The sequence below is a fragment of the Bactrocera tryoni genome, chromosome 1, assembly GCF_016617805.1.
Source record: "Bactrocera tryoni isolate S06 chromosome 1, CSIRO_BtryS06_freeze2, whole genome shotgun sequence".
NCBI lineage: Eukaryota > Metazoa > Arthropoda > Insecta > Diptera > Tephritidae > Bactrocera > Bactrocera tryoni.
In genome coordinates, this window is record NC_052499.1 from 18221380 (window position 1) to 18235702 (window position 14323).

At 39.4% G+C, this 14323-nt stretch overlaps 1 protein-coding gene across 4 annotated transcripts in view; it reads left to right on the forward strand.

The window, feature by feature from the left end:
- The window catches only part of LOC120778857 (dipeptidase 1), a 119225-nt gene that overhangs the window by 12079 nt on the left and 92823 nt on the right, over window positions 1–14323 (forward strand). For all 4 annotated transcript variants that reach the window (XM_040110897.1, XM_040110904.1, XM_040110888.1 and 1 more), the window contains one exon: window positions 8109–8805. In XM_040110897.1, the coding sequence (XP_039966831.1) occupies window positions 8627–8805 (179 nt within the window). In that variant the 5' untranslated portion in view covers window positions 8109–8626. The remainder of the gene's footprint in view (window positions 1–8108; window positions 8806–14323) is intronic.

Below are 14323 nucleotides of genomic sequence, written 5' to 3' on the forward strand. Positions count from 1 at the left end.
CATAGTTGTACAAGCTCGTCGAATTTTGTTAAGATATCTCACAAATTGAACCTTAATATTTGGTTCAAAGTCCAACGCAAGAAATATATGCCTTATATACTTTGTTCGGTAGTCAGGGGAGTTTGTAAATCGGTGTCAGCCATTCTCGGTACAAAATGGAAATGTGTTCCACTGTGATATCTTCAGCCAAGTTTATGAATATATGCTTACTATTTCTCGAAACATTGAGTTCAAAGTTCACTGCAAGAAATGAGTGCCTTATAATCGGCAGCTTGAACGCTAGATGATGTCATATTTGATTCAGTATCGGTACCACAAGCATGTTTTTAGCTTAGCAAAGTGTCATTTGAGTAAATTTCAATGTATTTTAAAACAAATCTTTATTATTAACTTCAAATTAGTCTCTTCTGGAGCTAATGCAATCACGCCAAGGCTTAAATCAATTTGCTATAGGTAAGCCTCACCTTCAGCACCTTCGACGAATATTTCGAAATGGCTTCAATGGTCACATGGCGCGTTCCAGAAGCGGATTTTCAGTTTCGAAAACAGAAAAAACTTACAGGGTGCCAAATCCGGCGAATACAGTGGCTTAATAATTACTGTCATTTCGTGTTTATCTAAAAAAGATCTGTAATAATCATGCTAAAATGTGGAGACACATTATTTTAGTAGAGAAAATTCAATATTCCTTAAATGTTCTGTCCAAAGTATGGTCCTATACAACGAATTGCTTTATGTAGACCCTTCAAAACGGCCAAGGAGTACTTTTACTAACCGTTCAACGATATGGAAAGGATTCATGATGAGCCACACCACGTTTATTAAAGAAAATGATGAGCATGACTTTAACTTTTGACCAACTATCTTGTGGTTTTTCGATTTCGTCTCAGTTTGGGAGCGACGTCCTTAGATTGTTGAAAATTTACGACGTCAAATTCATAAACCAATTTCTTGTCACCTGTAATGAAGCGTTTGATGAATGAAGCGTTCTCCGAATTCAGACTAATTTTGTCTTCAATGCTCCATGTTTCGATACTATGACTTGTACGTCGTATGAATAAATAGGATTCAAATTGGTGTTGTTCGGTAATATGATGTGTTTGAGGTTTGAGTTTGGTACTTTTTTAACTAGGAATTAATGCTATGCGTCCTAGAAAAGAAGCTTTCTAAATCTTATATGCAAGAACTAAATATATTGATGGACGCATAAGTCGACTGGACAAGGTACTGGTAGAATGTTTGATGTATCGAAAATGTATTGTAACATCTTTGCAGCAGTTTCATAAAATCTTAAATCTATTTACTAATATCAATGATTTATCGTTATAAAATATGTAGGCACAGAAACTATAAGATTCCGCCAAATCGGAAGTGTCAATGACACATTTATCTGCTTTTCTTAATTTTCGCGGACCCACTGTAAACCGCTGGAATAGGTGAAATAAGCCTGCTTGCTGGGTAGAAAAAAATTATGAACTAATGGCTCTACAATCGACAGGTCCAACGGCGAAATCTACATGAACACCGTCGAGTTAAGGAGTGAAATAGGAATATTCAGAAGGTAGCTTTAAGCTAACTAACTACAAAATAGTTTTTAAGGTCGAAGAAGTGGTTGTATTAGATGGTGCCAAGTGGGCTTCTGCCCTAACTAGCAAGTCCATGAATCTTCTAGTGGATAGTCAAGCGACAATAAGGGATATCTTCTTCTTAAAGGATATACTTCCAGCAAATACCTTGACTAATGTCATTTGGGTATCAGTTATATAGGAATAGAGATGAAAAAGCAGGTGAGCTGGCCTGCAGAATTTCCGCAAAAAGTTCTTAATTCTAGGCCAAAGAGAAGTTGGAAACATTGTAAAGGTTAACATAAGATTCCACCTTCAATAAATGGAGTAAAGTGGACTCAGTGGAATACATGAGACGCTGGAACATTATAAATAGAAATGCCCAGCTTTCAGGCGGTTGAGACGGGACATATTCCGTGGCTCGCAATGATTCAACTTAAGAGGTATTGGCCAGCTGGAATAGAAAAACATCAAGTTTTTTTTTTACCAAATCCACTGAGTTGCTGGATAGGGCTTTATTTGGTTACCACCAGAGAACACAATAGGCTTATTGATGGCCTAAGTGCGGCCGCCAACCGTATGTCGTTCATGCATCTCCCGTTTGAAGCAACCAACGGAAGAGGGTCGTCAGACATCTCTTACATGACATACATGGGAACGAATGCGCTTTCGATCAGACAAAAAACAGAAAAGGCATGCGGTATAACACTACCTTTAGTAATTTCTTCTTCTTTTTTAGCGTAAATGACGCTTACGAGGTTATAGCCGAATTCACAACAGCGCACCAATCGATTTTCCCTTACGCTGTTTGACGATAATTCGAGATACCAAATGCTGTCAGGTTCTTCTCCACCTGGTCTTTCAAACGGAGTGGAGGTCTTTCTCTTCCTCTGCTTCCCGCTGTGGTCTTTAGTCATTTGGTCTCTGATATAATTCTAAACTATTTAGCTAGCCTCAAGCTCTTATAAACAAACGGCAAGAGTACAAAACTATTATACCCAGTGCAAAATGTTGTGCGTGTATGAAACACAAAAGCAGTTATCAAAAAAATATTGCGAAAAAATCAACAACACCAACAACGAGAGCAAATTGTAATCAAAATAAAGAAATTTACGCAAAAAAAAGTTTGCGAAAAATCCCAAAAAAAAAATTTTTAAAAACGCTAAAATAAATTTTGAGTCCAAGTCAAAGTCATAGAAGTACTCATAGCAACTGTAGTTGACTGCCGCACCGAAAGCAGGCTAAAGACACTGCAAAAAAAAAAAGCGGAAAAACAACAACGAAAAAGGTTGCACAGCAAAGCGCTGGTGCTCAAGCAGCGTTAGGGAGCCAACAAGCAGTCAGAGGCAGCCAAGCGACCAAGCAGCCAGTGAGCCAGCCGAGTTGAAATAGGGAAATGGGCGAAATTAAGAATGCCGCAAGCGAGTTGTGGCAAACTTTTTCGCAGAGGACATACGAAGCATAGTCAAATTGGTTGGTGGTACGCCGACACAACTAACGCTGAATGCCACAGTTATGCCAGCACCAGCAGCAGCAGCAATAGCAGCTTTAACTTATGCCGCCCGCCTGCTGCCGCACATTTTTGGTAACCGCCATCTATCGTGCCACCCATTTGTTGCACTTCACCCCAATCTATTACGCTTATCGTTGGCGAAAGACATTTTATATGAGTATATACACAAGCATACATACATATATACTTTATTACATTTATGTATATACATACATAGCGATATGTGGTTGTATGTATGTCAAATGTGTAAATTGCTGTCAAGTAAATATGCAGGCGCTCTGAAACATACAAACACAAATGAGAGCCCATGCATGTGGTTATATATATATACTCGAATGTATATGCATTAACTTCTACACATACATACATATATGTGTTTGTGTACATATGTATATCTACGCGCTGCATACTTTCGCAAATTCGTTGCTTGTAATTTGGAATATCAAATGCAATCGAGTGAGCAGTGATGGCGGCGGCGCGTCCAGGCAGCGAGCAACTGCCTTTTTTGCTAGGCAAGCTTCTAGCACAGTCAGCTCAGTCGGCAGCTTTCATTCACCTCCCTCCACCTCTTCCCAACTCCCGCATCCACGTCCAGTTTGCATGCGGCAGCCAGTCAGCTGTTGACTTCTGAGCGCTGAGACAGCCAACGCGCTGTGATATGACACTGTCTGTGGCAGTTGCTGCAGTGCGCTAGTTGCCACCGTATTTGTATGTGTGTGTGCGTGTCACATGCAGACTGTCAGCGCGCATTTGTTTAAGGCCATTTGATACATTGGACTACATGTGCATATGTATGTATGCCTGTGTATCCTATTAAAGGATATGCGGTTCATCGCTGGAGTAGTTTATTCGAATGCATCGAGAGAATACAAAAACAACAGCTAACAGCGAGTGGCATATTTTTGTGTTTGCTACCAAATAAGCTTGTGTGTGTAAATATTTACTGAGGCGGATTCGCAGCAAAAAGTGTGTTTAATTTAGATGAGTAACAAAAACGAAAGTTCTGGGAAAAGTAATTCTGCAGCTAAGTTGTGTAGAAAAAGTTAGGTTAGGTAGAGCGAAGAAGCAATTTAATAAATGCTGAGCATAAACGCTTACATATTTGATTGCAAGAAATCTTGCAGAAGTTTGTGCGAAATAGTAAGCGCTGTAGTTATGTACGCCAAATTCTGTCGAGGAATCTTCTCTTCCTTTATGGACAATTTCATGAGCAATCAATGGATACAAACTTCAAAAATATAGAGTTTAAATGAGTATAGAGTCCCAACACATTGAAGATCTAAAAATATTGAGAATTAAAGTTTTTTGTCCCGACTCAACAACAAAATTTTTGTGAACTACTATTGCATAGGGCATTTGCAGGCATTATGCAATCGTAAGACTGTGTTCATAATTTTAAAATTCTTGATTTATTCTTCAAAATTTATGTCGTCCCACTCAAAGTAATACCTCTTGGCCCCAACTCACTTGTGCCAACGTTTTCTTTCGATCCTCGCAACAGTTGCTAAAGTCAATTTCCGGAATAGCCTTCAATGGGCGTAACGATTCACGAGTAATGACTTCAATTGACTCAAAACGGTTTCCCCGGAGCGCTCGTTCGAGTTTGCTGCAAGCCAGAAGTCACACGGAGCTAAATCAGGCAAATATGGTGGTTGAAACTTGATATTGGTTGAAAATCTGGCGAAAAGCTCACGAAGAATCAATGCAGTATGCGACGGTGCGTTATCGTGGTGCAAAATTCAAGAGTTGTCGGCCCATAATTCCGGCCTCTTTTTACGAATAGTTTCGTGCAGGCGACGCATAACACTCTAATAGTATTTCTTGTTGATAGTTTGGCCGATTGGAAGGAATTTGGTGTACACCAAACCTCGGTTATCAAAGAAAACTGTCAACGTAATTTTGATTTTTGCCTTCATTTGATGTGGTTTTTTCGGCTTCGCTTCGCCCTTGCCACGATATTCGGCCGATCGATCGTCTGCGTTCGGATCCTAAGAGAGCTCCAATATTCATCGTTAGTAATAACATGTTTAATGTCTTCCTCGTTGTCGGAAAGCATTGTTTCACAGACGCTAACGCTACGCCGTTTCGTCGTCAACACGTTCTCGATCCTCCTTGAATAACTTGTACCAATCAAAAACACTTGCTCGCGCCAGTCAATTATCACCGAAGGCCTTTTCCAACATACTGAACCTTTCGGACAAGCGTATACTAAATTTAATTATTATTTTGTTGTGACATTTGACGCAGATGTCACTGACAGTTATACTAACCTAGACAAGAAATATTTCGACGAATGAGTTTTCACACGAAATTAAAATTAAAAAGTCTTACTATTTTATGTTCAGCGTAACTGATAACATTGGTTCAAGAAGGCTGGTAAATATATCACATCCGACATTCTGAAATACTGTTTCATTTCGATTACATCTCTGATAATGTGGCCTACTGTGCAACGGCACCTTACTCCTTCTTCTCTGCCGCACATTCAGGCAAGAGCTATGTGAGTGCGGCGGAGTTGCAGTGAACTCAAAACTCGTCAAGGAGTGCATGACCTCTAGCAGTAGCATCCATATTAAACTTGTCTGGGTGCTTAACCACAAAGGAATAGTTGGAAATTATTAAGTCAATGAGCTTACATACCCAAATTCCATTAGCATGGTGGTGGCAGGGGTTCCACTGTCTTCATACACTCGGACGATGGATTCATGTGTATCGCGCGAGCTTAACAAGCGTTGGTGAGCTACCAGAACTTGTGGGTTGTATAAGTCTTCTGGGTCATAGTGGAACGCAAAGGTCCATTGAACTGCTGGCTCTTAGTAAGCCTCACAACGCTGGATTGATAGGCGTCCTAACCGGAAACTGTCCCATTGGCACTAACGCAGTATAGCTAAGGATTTTGTAGCACGCAGGTTATCAAAGTTGCAAAGAGAAAGATGAAGTGGAAATATGTGGACACTTTCTCCTCCATTGTTCGGCTTTCGACAGACTAAGGTCGAAGCATCTCGATTGTCGTAATATTTACGAACCCAACGAATTGGCTGAAATTGACATTAGCCGCCTCAAAAAACTTGTCTCTAGGCGTTTTGTTGATATGCGACTGTATTTTTGAACCATACCTAGGTGTTCTGGGCATCAGAACGGTTAATAGTCTCTAACAGTCTAAGTGAGATTATTCCATGGCTTTACGCAAAGTCAGCCTGTTTATGTAACCTAACCTAACCTATCACATCCTATTTGAAAGAATCATTACATGCGGGAGGTATTAAAATTAGTTCAGCCTAGAGCTCTTTACACTTTCGCGTTTATTCTTTTTCTCTCATCCACTCACATTTCCCATCTGCCCTTCATTTCCAGATTGCTCCAAAAAGTTTGGTACATATCACATACTGCATGAAAGAATTGCTACAGGCAAGACTTATTACCAATATTTGCCTTCGGAGCTGTAGACGAGAAGAACTGATCTCTCGTTCTCTAGCATAAATTTACTAATTTTACATTAACATTATTTAGTAGCGGGTTAACTTCTGTTTTTTTTCTGAGTTCTGGTTAACATCTTCCACATTTTGGTACGTTAGTTTGGAATGGATTTTTTCCTTTTCTTGCTACTTGACAGCCAACTGCCGTCGCTAGTTAGCTATAAAATGCCGTGTTGAGTTGGCAGTCAAAAGACTGCAATCAAAAACTTTTCGGTGTCAAAGCGTATCCAGGTAATCATTCCTATACGGATACGGATCCGTTCCGGTTATGTGACCCATAATTTATGAAAACGCTGTTCGCCTTTGCAGCCTTGAAATCCAACGCAGAATCACTCATGAAAACAGCTGGGACTGAGTAGGCAATTGAGAAGTAAAGTCCTCTCTCGATGAACCAAGATCAAACTTTACAAGTCCCTTATCATTCCCGTCCTGCTATATGATGCGGAGGCATGGACAGTGACAGCATTTGTTAAGTCGGCCTTAGGAGAGTTCGAGAGAAAAGTTTTGTAAAATATTTATGGTCCATTGCGCCACGGCATTGGCAACGACTAGTAACACAGTTGATAAAACGATGAGCTATACGAGATATACGGCGACATTGACATAGTTCAGAGAATCAAGAGCTAGCCGCTGTCCGGACGGAAGAGAACACTCCAGCTTTGAAGGTTTTCGATTCAGTGCCCGCTGGTGGAAGCAAAGGAGGAGGAAGACGTCAATTCCGTTGGAGAGATCAGGTGGAGAAGGATCTGGCTGCACTTGTAATCTCTAATTGGCGCCAAATACCGAAAAGAAGAAACGGCTGGCGCGCTGTTGTTAACTCGGCTCTGCTCGTAATCGGTGTCTGCGCTAGTAAAGAGAAGAAAAAGCTATTCACCTTCCTCTTAGTCAGTGATTTTGGAATTAAATACACTACCTGAAGATCAAACAGTATACCGATATTGCGTTTGTCGGTTTGACTGACCCGAGAGCAGATGTCATCTCGTTTCTCACCATATTTCTAGTTCTAACATAGTAATGCTCTTAATCGAGATTCTAAGTCTACTTAGAAACTACTAAGTGGTTGGTATATTTAAAGACACACTGAAAATTGTGGCACAAATTTAATTTTGAGATATTAATACCGCCAACAGCAGTAGAAAACAAATCACTGAGCTCTCGCTTTTCGCGGGGATTATATTTCTCACTTACTCCTCAAGATTGAAGAAGATTGCACTTAGCGATGATCTTTTATTATTTTTTTTAGGGTGTTGCATTTCAAGAGAACTTTTATTGTTTTCATTATTCCGTTTCTCCTCTCAATTTTTCTTTCTCACTGCAAATGAATGCGCATCTAAATGCTCTGAAAGTAATATCTTACAAACAAAACGCTATCAGTACATACATATATGAAGGGAATTAAATCTACGAGTTGTTAGCTACTGCGTTCAGAAAGATAATTCCCTTTTTCACATTTTAATGTTGCCATTTCATTTTATATCGTGTACTTGTCGCTACTCGACTCTTAAGTTGTGTCTCCTCGACTCCATGCTTACTTACGATTTTATTTATTTGCAGATAAAATGACAGTTCGGAGAACTGTGCAAAAATAAGGAAGGAAACAAAAACGGAACAACAAAAAAAAAAAGAAGACGAAGGGAAATGCAATGAGATAAGAGGAGCAACAACGCTCCAGCGTGGCAATAAAACAGCGAGTCACTTTAGACCACCAACAACACAAACCCAGAAGACAAAGCGCACGTAGTTCTTAAGCTGAGCAGTCAAGCTAGTAAGCAGCAGTCAGTGAGCCGCCAACCAGCAGCCAAGCCAGCTGTTAGTCAAGGCACTCAGCCACTTGGTTGGTGTGTCAGTTGGTGAGCGAAAGTCATCAGTCAGCCAGCCGGAAGAGTCAGTCAGTCGTCAAAATAATAGTCAGCCGACACGTCAGAAGCGCTTCAAAAGATATTGCATGTGAAGAATAACGCCGGTTGGCTCCGTTTAACAGACGACGTTGGCCGACGTGTGTCGAGTGTATAGCGAGCGTGTGAGCTTGCAGCGTCTTTCGCTCGGTCCGAAAATATCCAACATACAAGGCAATGAACTTGCTGAAGCAGCTACTTGACGGCTGTTACGTGTTGTGTGGCTTCAGTTTTTTGATTTTCCTATATTTACCACTCATGCTGGCGATGCCGGAACAAACGCGTCTGGCGAATGATTTCGATTATCGGTTGCAGCGTGCGAAACATGTGTTGCGCGAGTCGCCGCTCATTGATGGGTATGTTGCACATTCTACTACTAATGCTATCGATTTTTATCTGACAGAGAGAGAGGTAGAGAGAGAGAGAGATTGAGTGTAGGTTTGTTCTTCATATAATTACGTTAATTTATATATCTACATGTTTACATACAGTTATTTGTCTAGGGAAATTTTTATTTGCGTATGAATTAAGACAATTTGTTGCAAGCAGCGGGTAGTAAGTGGGTTAATAAATATACGAGGGTATGTTATAGTGTTTCAGTAATGGATTATAACATATAACTGTGTATATGTTTTCAAGTCTAGAAAAACAGAGTAAAATCTAAAGCAATGAAAACTAAATGAGTTGCGCGAAGTAAAGAAATCAAGTACCGTAATCAAGTAAGTTCAAATCGGTTTAAAATATATCAAAACCGAATTCTGGAGACCCATAATCATAAAGTGTCATGAAATTCTAGAGTACTAGTATATTCGCGCTATAAATTCACGCAGAACATTTCGATCTCAGTCAAAGGCTAATGTGAGAACAATTTTTTAAAACTTACCAATGCAAACAGGCATATATCGTCAAAATTTGGAATTCTAGCTGAATGAAATTCGAGTCAATTCCATATCCGGAGAACCAACTGTTTTGTGAATCAACAGGAATCGACTATAATCAAGCTCGTGAAGCCAATCGTGTATGGATGATCTGTTGAAACCAATTTCAGAGCTCACTGTTTCACGCGCATGCTTTATGAGTCCTGTTAACTTTACAGAAAATTTTTGTTAACTTAATGTTAGCCGTAAAATAGAGAAAAATATTCTTGTGAAAGTAAAATTAGAGTATTTGATTAATCATTCAAGAATAATGTCCTTCGGTACCGTACTTTTGTAGGATTATGGATCGGACTTTTTCTCTCTGCAACGCCCTGTTTTAAACAACACTATTCCATAGTCTTTTTAACAGCGTCTATATTTTGGATTCCCCTGATCACGCAGCCGATCTCCCGAAGGACCCCCGAGAAATTCTTTTCTGTTTAAAATCATCTCTAGTCCAAAACCTAAAAAAACAAGAACATGTATGGAAGGGCTAAGTTCGGGTATAACCGAACATTTCGTACTCTTGCAACTTGCAAAGGTTAAAAGTACCTTCAGGTACATAAGGCCTGTTAGTTATATGATGTCAACGGCGAGTTTTCTCTAGATTTTCTTTTATTCTGTGCACTAATATGCACCGTTATAAAAAATAAGCTCTTTCAATTTTATTAAGATAACTCATATATTGTCCGACATATGCGGTATAAAGTCGCCCGGATGTTCGAAGATCTTTATATTAGGTTTATGGGGGTTAAGGGAAGTATAATCCATTTCAAACTAATCTGTAAATTCCCAATAACTGGTTTTTAAATAAGAGCGCTACAAAACCGGCTTGGGTTAACAATGAAATTCTTTATTCATGTAAAAGTACATTCGATGCCATTATGTATGGAATTCGATTCCTTTTGCATGATCACCACGAGCACGCTTGCTGAAGTCCAGACGCTGAACCCGATTTTCGATAAATCGGCCGATAATGCTGCAATTTCACGTTCGATATTCGTACGAAGTTCATCAATCGTCGTTGGCTTGCTGGCATAGACATTTGACATTCGCTGTGTGGCTTGTGACGCCGTCCTGTTGGAACCATATCATCCAATTTGGACCAGAAATATTCGATTATCATCGAACGGTAGCGATTTACATTCACAGTAACGTGCCGGTCTTGATCAGCACGGGAGAAGTACGGCCCAGTGACGCCGTCGGCCCATAAACCGCACTAAACCGAAATTTTATCGAGATGAAATATTGACTCATGGATCACGTGTGGATTGCTGCCTAACCAATAATACCGGATCATTTTCAAGTTGTTGCTCAGTCCAATTCACGATTATACGACGATTCTGGTAGTCAAGCGGCTTCAGTTCTTACGTCAATTTGATCTTGTAATGATATATGCCAAGTTCTTTTTCGCAAAATTCGCCACAGCGACGTCATAGAGATGCCCAACGTTTGAGAACAATGTGTAAGAGACTGATTTGGGTCTTCCTCAATTGATGCGCCAGCGGCAGCAATATTCTCGACACTAAGGGCACTTCATTGTCTCACTGGCACGGGAACATTTTGACTGTGCCTGTCGATTAAAATTTTTCCTCTAGACACTCAATTGTTGATCTGACAAGATGATTATTACAACACAACTTGGACGTAGCGCTCTTAAAGTTGAGGCCACTGACTCCGAGTTTGGAGAGTAAATTTTAATAATTTCGACTCATTGTTGGATCGTATATCCATCCATGATAAAATGACAAACATCACTAAAGAGAAATGTCAAAAGAGCCGGAAAAAATATGTCGGCGTTTGCTCTCCTTATCGATCTACTTTTGTAGCATCCCTATTGAAAACTCTTACATGTGTGTAGCTGTTTTAGTGTTCATTTCGAACCTCCAAACTTTGAGACGCTTCCTCGTACATATGTATATGTGTATTTATAAAATGTGCGAGTAAACAACCGAAACAGCACAGACTGTATGTATAAAACTTGTAATTTCTTTCAAAAAATATTTGCATTACTTGTCTGTAATTAATGTTCGCATGTCAACCAAGCAAAAAAAGTGATGGAATAGATTTTTCACTCAACCCATGGCAATAAACCAAATGAACCAGGGCGCATCTCTCATTTGCCGACGCGCACCAACTGTGACTTAAGCAGTACGAGAAATCCTATCTTAGCGCAATGTATGGTAGTGTGCGTGTTTATGAGTGTGTGTGTACGGTTCCGCTTTGCCGTCGCTTGGCTGCCAGGCATTAGCTTGCTTCCCAGCCAGGAATAGATTACGAGTTATTAGTAAAATGTGTGTACACTAGCATGTTCGTTTTAAGTTTTTGTTGTTTTTACAAGCTCACGCATACACAGATACACACTGATATATCTTGCTCATACCTTTACACTCACATACAAGCATGTATGTAGTTGCATATGGCGTGGTGTAAGCATGTGCTTAAGTGTTTTTGTATGTATGTGTATGTGTGTTAAATAAATGGTGCTCGGAGTCGTAAATTGATGCACCAGCTGCGGTTGAAACAGCTTTCGGGTATGTTAAACTAACGGGAAAAACTGCAAACATACAATGCGCATACACACATATAATAAAATAATAAAGAACTTGTACACACACATACATGCACACACCTGCATACCAAATGACTATTGAACAGCGTAAAAGTTTTCCTTTCGTCATTAATTAGTTTTAAGTAGATTTATGGCGAAAAGCATTATGTAAATATCAGCATTAAAACGCTCGACAATTTTTTGCATTTATTATGTGTTTACATAACATGTGTAAGTTTGCACAGAACTAAATTTTTGGCTCATCGCGTGCGTTTTGTGGATCAGATGAGGCACCAGTAAAAAGTGTTCGATGTTAGTTGATGCTACAAACGGCTGAATGAGCTCACATATACTTGTCAGAGTGGGCTAGTTGGCACTTCATTACATGAATTGACACACGCACATCAAGTGTGACAGCCGAATAAAGGCGGTTTTTCGAATAAAAAAAACTACTCTATCCATTGTTAAAAAAATTTAAGGAAAGCTAGTGAAATTTTGGTAGGAATTTTTATACTCTCGCAACAATGTTGCTAAGGAGAGTATTATAGTTTTGTTCACATAACGGTTGTTTGTAAGTCCTAAAACTAAAAGAGTCAGATATATGGTTATATATACCAAAGTGATCAGGGTGACGAGTAGAGTCGAAATCCGGATCTCTGTCTGTCCGTCCGTCCGTCCGTCTTTCCGTCCGTCCGTGCAAGTTGTAACTTGAGTAAAAATTGAGATATCGAGGTTAAGTTCGAAGATGGGCAAAATCGGCCCACTGCCACGCCCACAAAATGGCGGAAACCGAAAACCTATAAAGTGTCATAACTAAGCCATAAATAAAGATATTAAAGTGAAATTTGGCACAAAGGATTGCATTAGGGAGTTGCATATTTGGACGCAATTTGTTTTGGAAAAGTGGGCGTGGCCCCGCCCCCTACTAATTTTTTTGTACATATCTCGGAAACTACTATAGCGATGTCAACCAAAGTCTACAGAGTCGTTTTCTTCAGGTATTTCCATATACAGTTCAAAAATGGAAGAAATCGGATAATAACCACGCCCACCTCCCCATACAAAGGTTATGTTCAAAATCACTAAAAGTGCGTTAACCGACTAACAAAAACGTCAGAAACACTAAATTTTACGGAAGAAATTGCAGAAGAAAGCTGCACTCAGGCTTTTTTTCAAAATTGAAAATGGGCGTGGCGCTCGCCCACTTATGGACCAAAAACCATATCTCAGGAACTACTAGACCGATTTCAATGAAATTCGGTATATAATATTCTTTTCTTAACACCCTGATGACACGTATGAAATATGGTGAAATCGGTTATAATACGTCTATCCTCAACACCTAACGCCTATTTCCATCTGATGATAGCGGAAATAAAACTCTACAAAAATACGGTATTTGAAAAATGGATGTAAATGACGTATAATGAAATCTCGATTATCACTTTATCATGCGAGAGTATAAAATGTTCGGTGACACCCGAACTTAGCCCTTCCTTACTTGTTTTTTTTTTAATTTTGGCCTGCTCTGTAGGTGAAACCTAAAAACAATATAAAAATGTTTACTAACAAAAATTGACCGTACAATAACCGTAAAAAATCGAAAATTGTTAAAATGAAAGTCGAATATTATCCACAATCTTGTTCGTGTTTGTTTCGTAAAATTGATTTTCGACCGCGTTAAATAAAAGTCCACTACTGCATCTTTTCCGTGGAACAAATCTGAAATAAAATTCTCTCTGAAAGATATTGTCCGTAACGAAATACGATAAAAAAATATACTGCATAACCGCAGAGCATGAAAAAGCTATAGGGTTTTTCGATAGGGACGCTACAAAAGTAGACCAATAGGGACAGCAAATGACGTCATACTTTTCCCGCTCTTTTGACATTTTTCTTCAGTAAGGTTTGATATTTCATCATTGAAAGATATAGGATCCAACAAAGAGTCGAAATTATTAAAAATTTCTAGCGAAATTCGGTGTCAGTGATCTCAAGTTTAAGAGCGCTACGTTCAATTTATGGTCGTCATAATCGTCCTGTCAGATCAACAATTTAGTATCTAGTAGAAAAATTTTAATCCACAGACACAGTACAAAATGTTCCCGTGCCAGTGAGACAAAGAAGAGGCCGTAATGTCGAGAATAATGCTGCCGCTAGCGCATCAATTGAGGAAGACCAGTCAGTCAGTCTCTCACACGTCGTTCTCAAGCGTTGGGCATCTTTGTCATGTGGTTATGGCGAATCAAATTGATGCAAGATTAGATTGACATGAAAACCCCTTTATATACAGATCATGCAAACAAATTTTTAGAGTGATCGAATTATTTGTCTCGTAGTAACCACTGTGAAAAATGCTGGTTCGAGAAAAGCGCGTTTAAAAATGCATTGATAGAACGTAGCGGT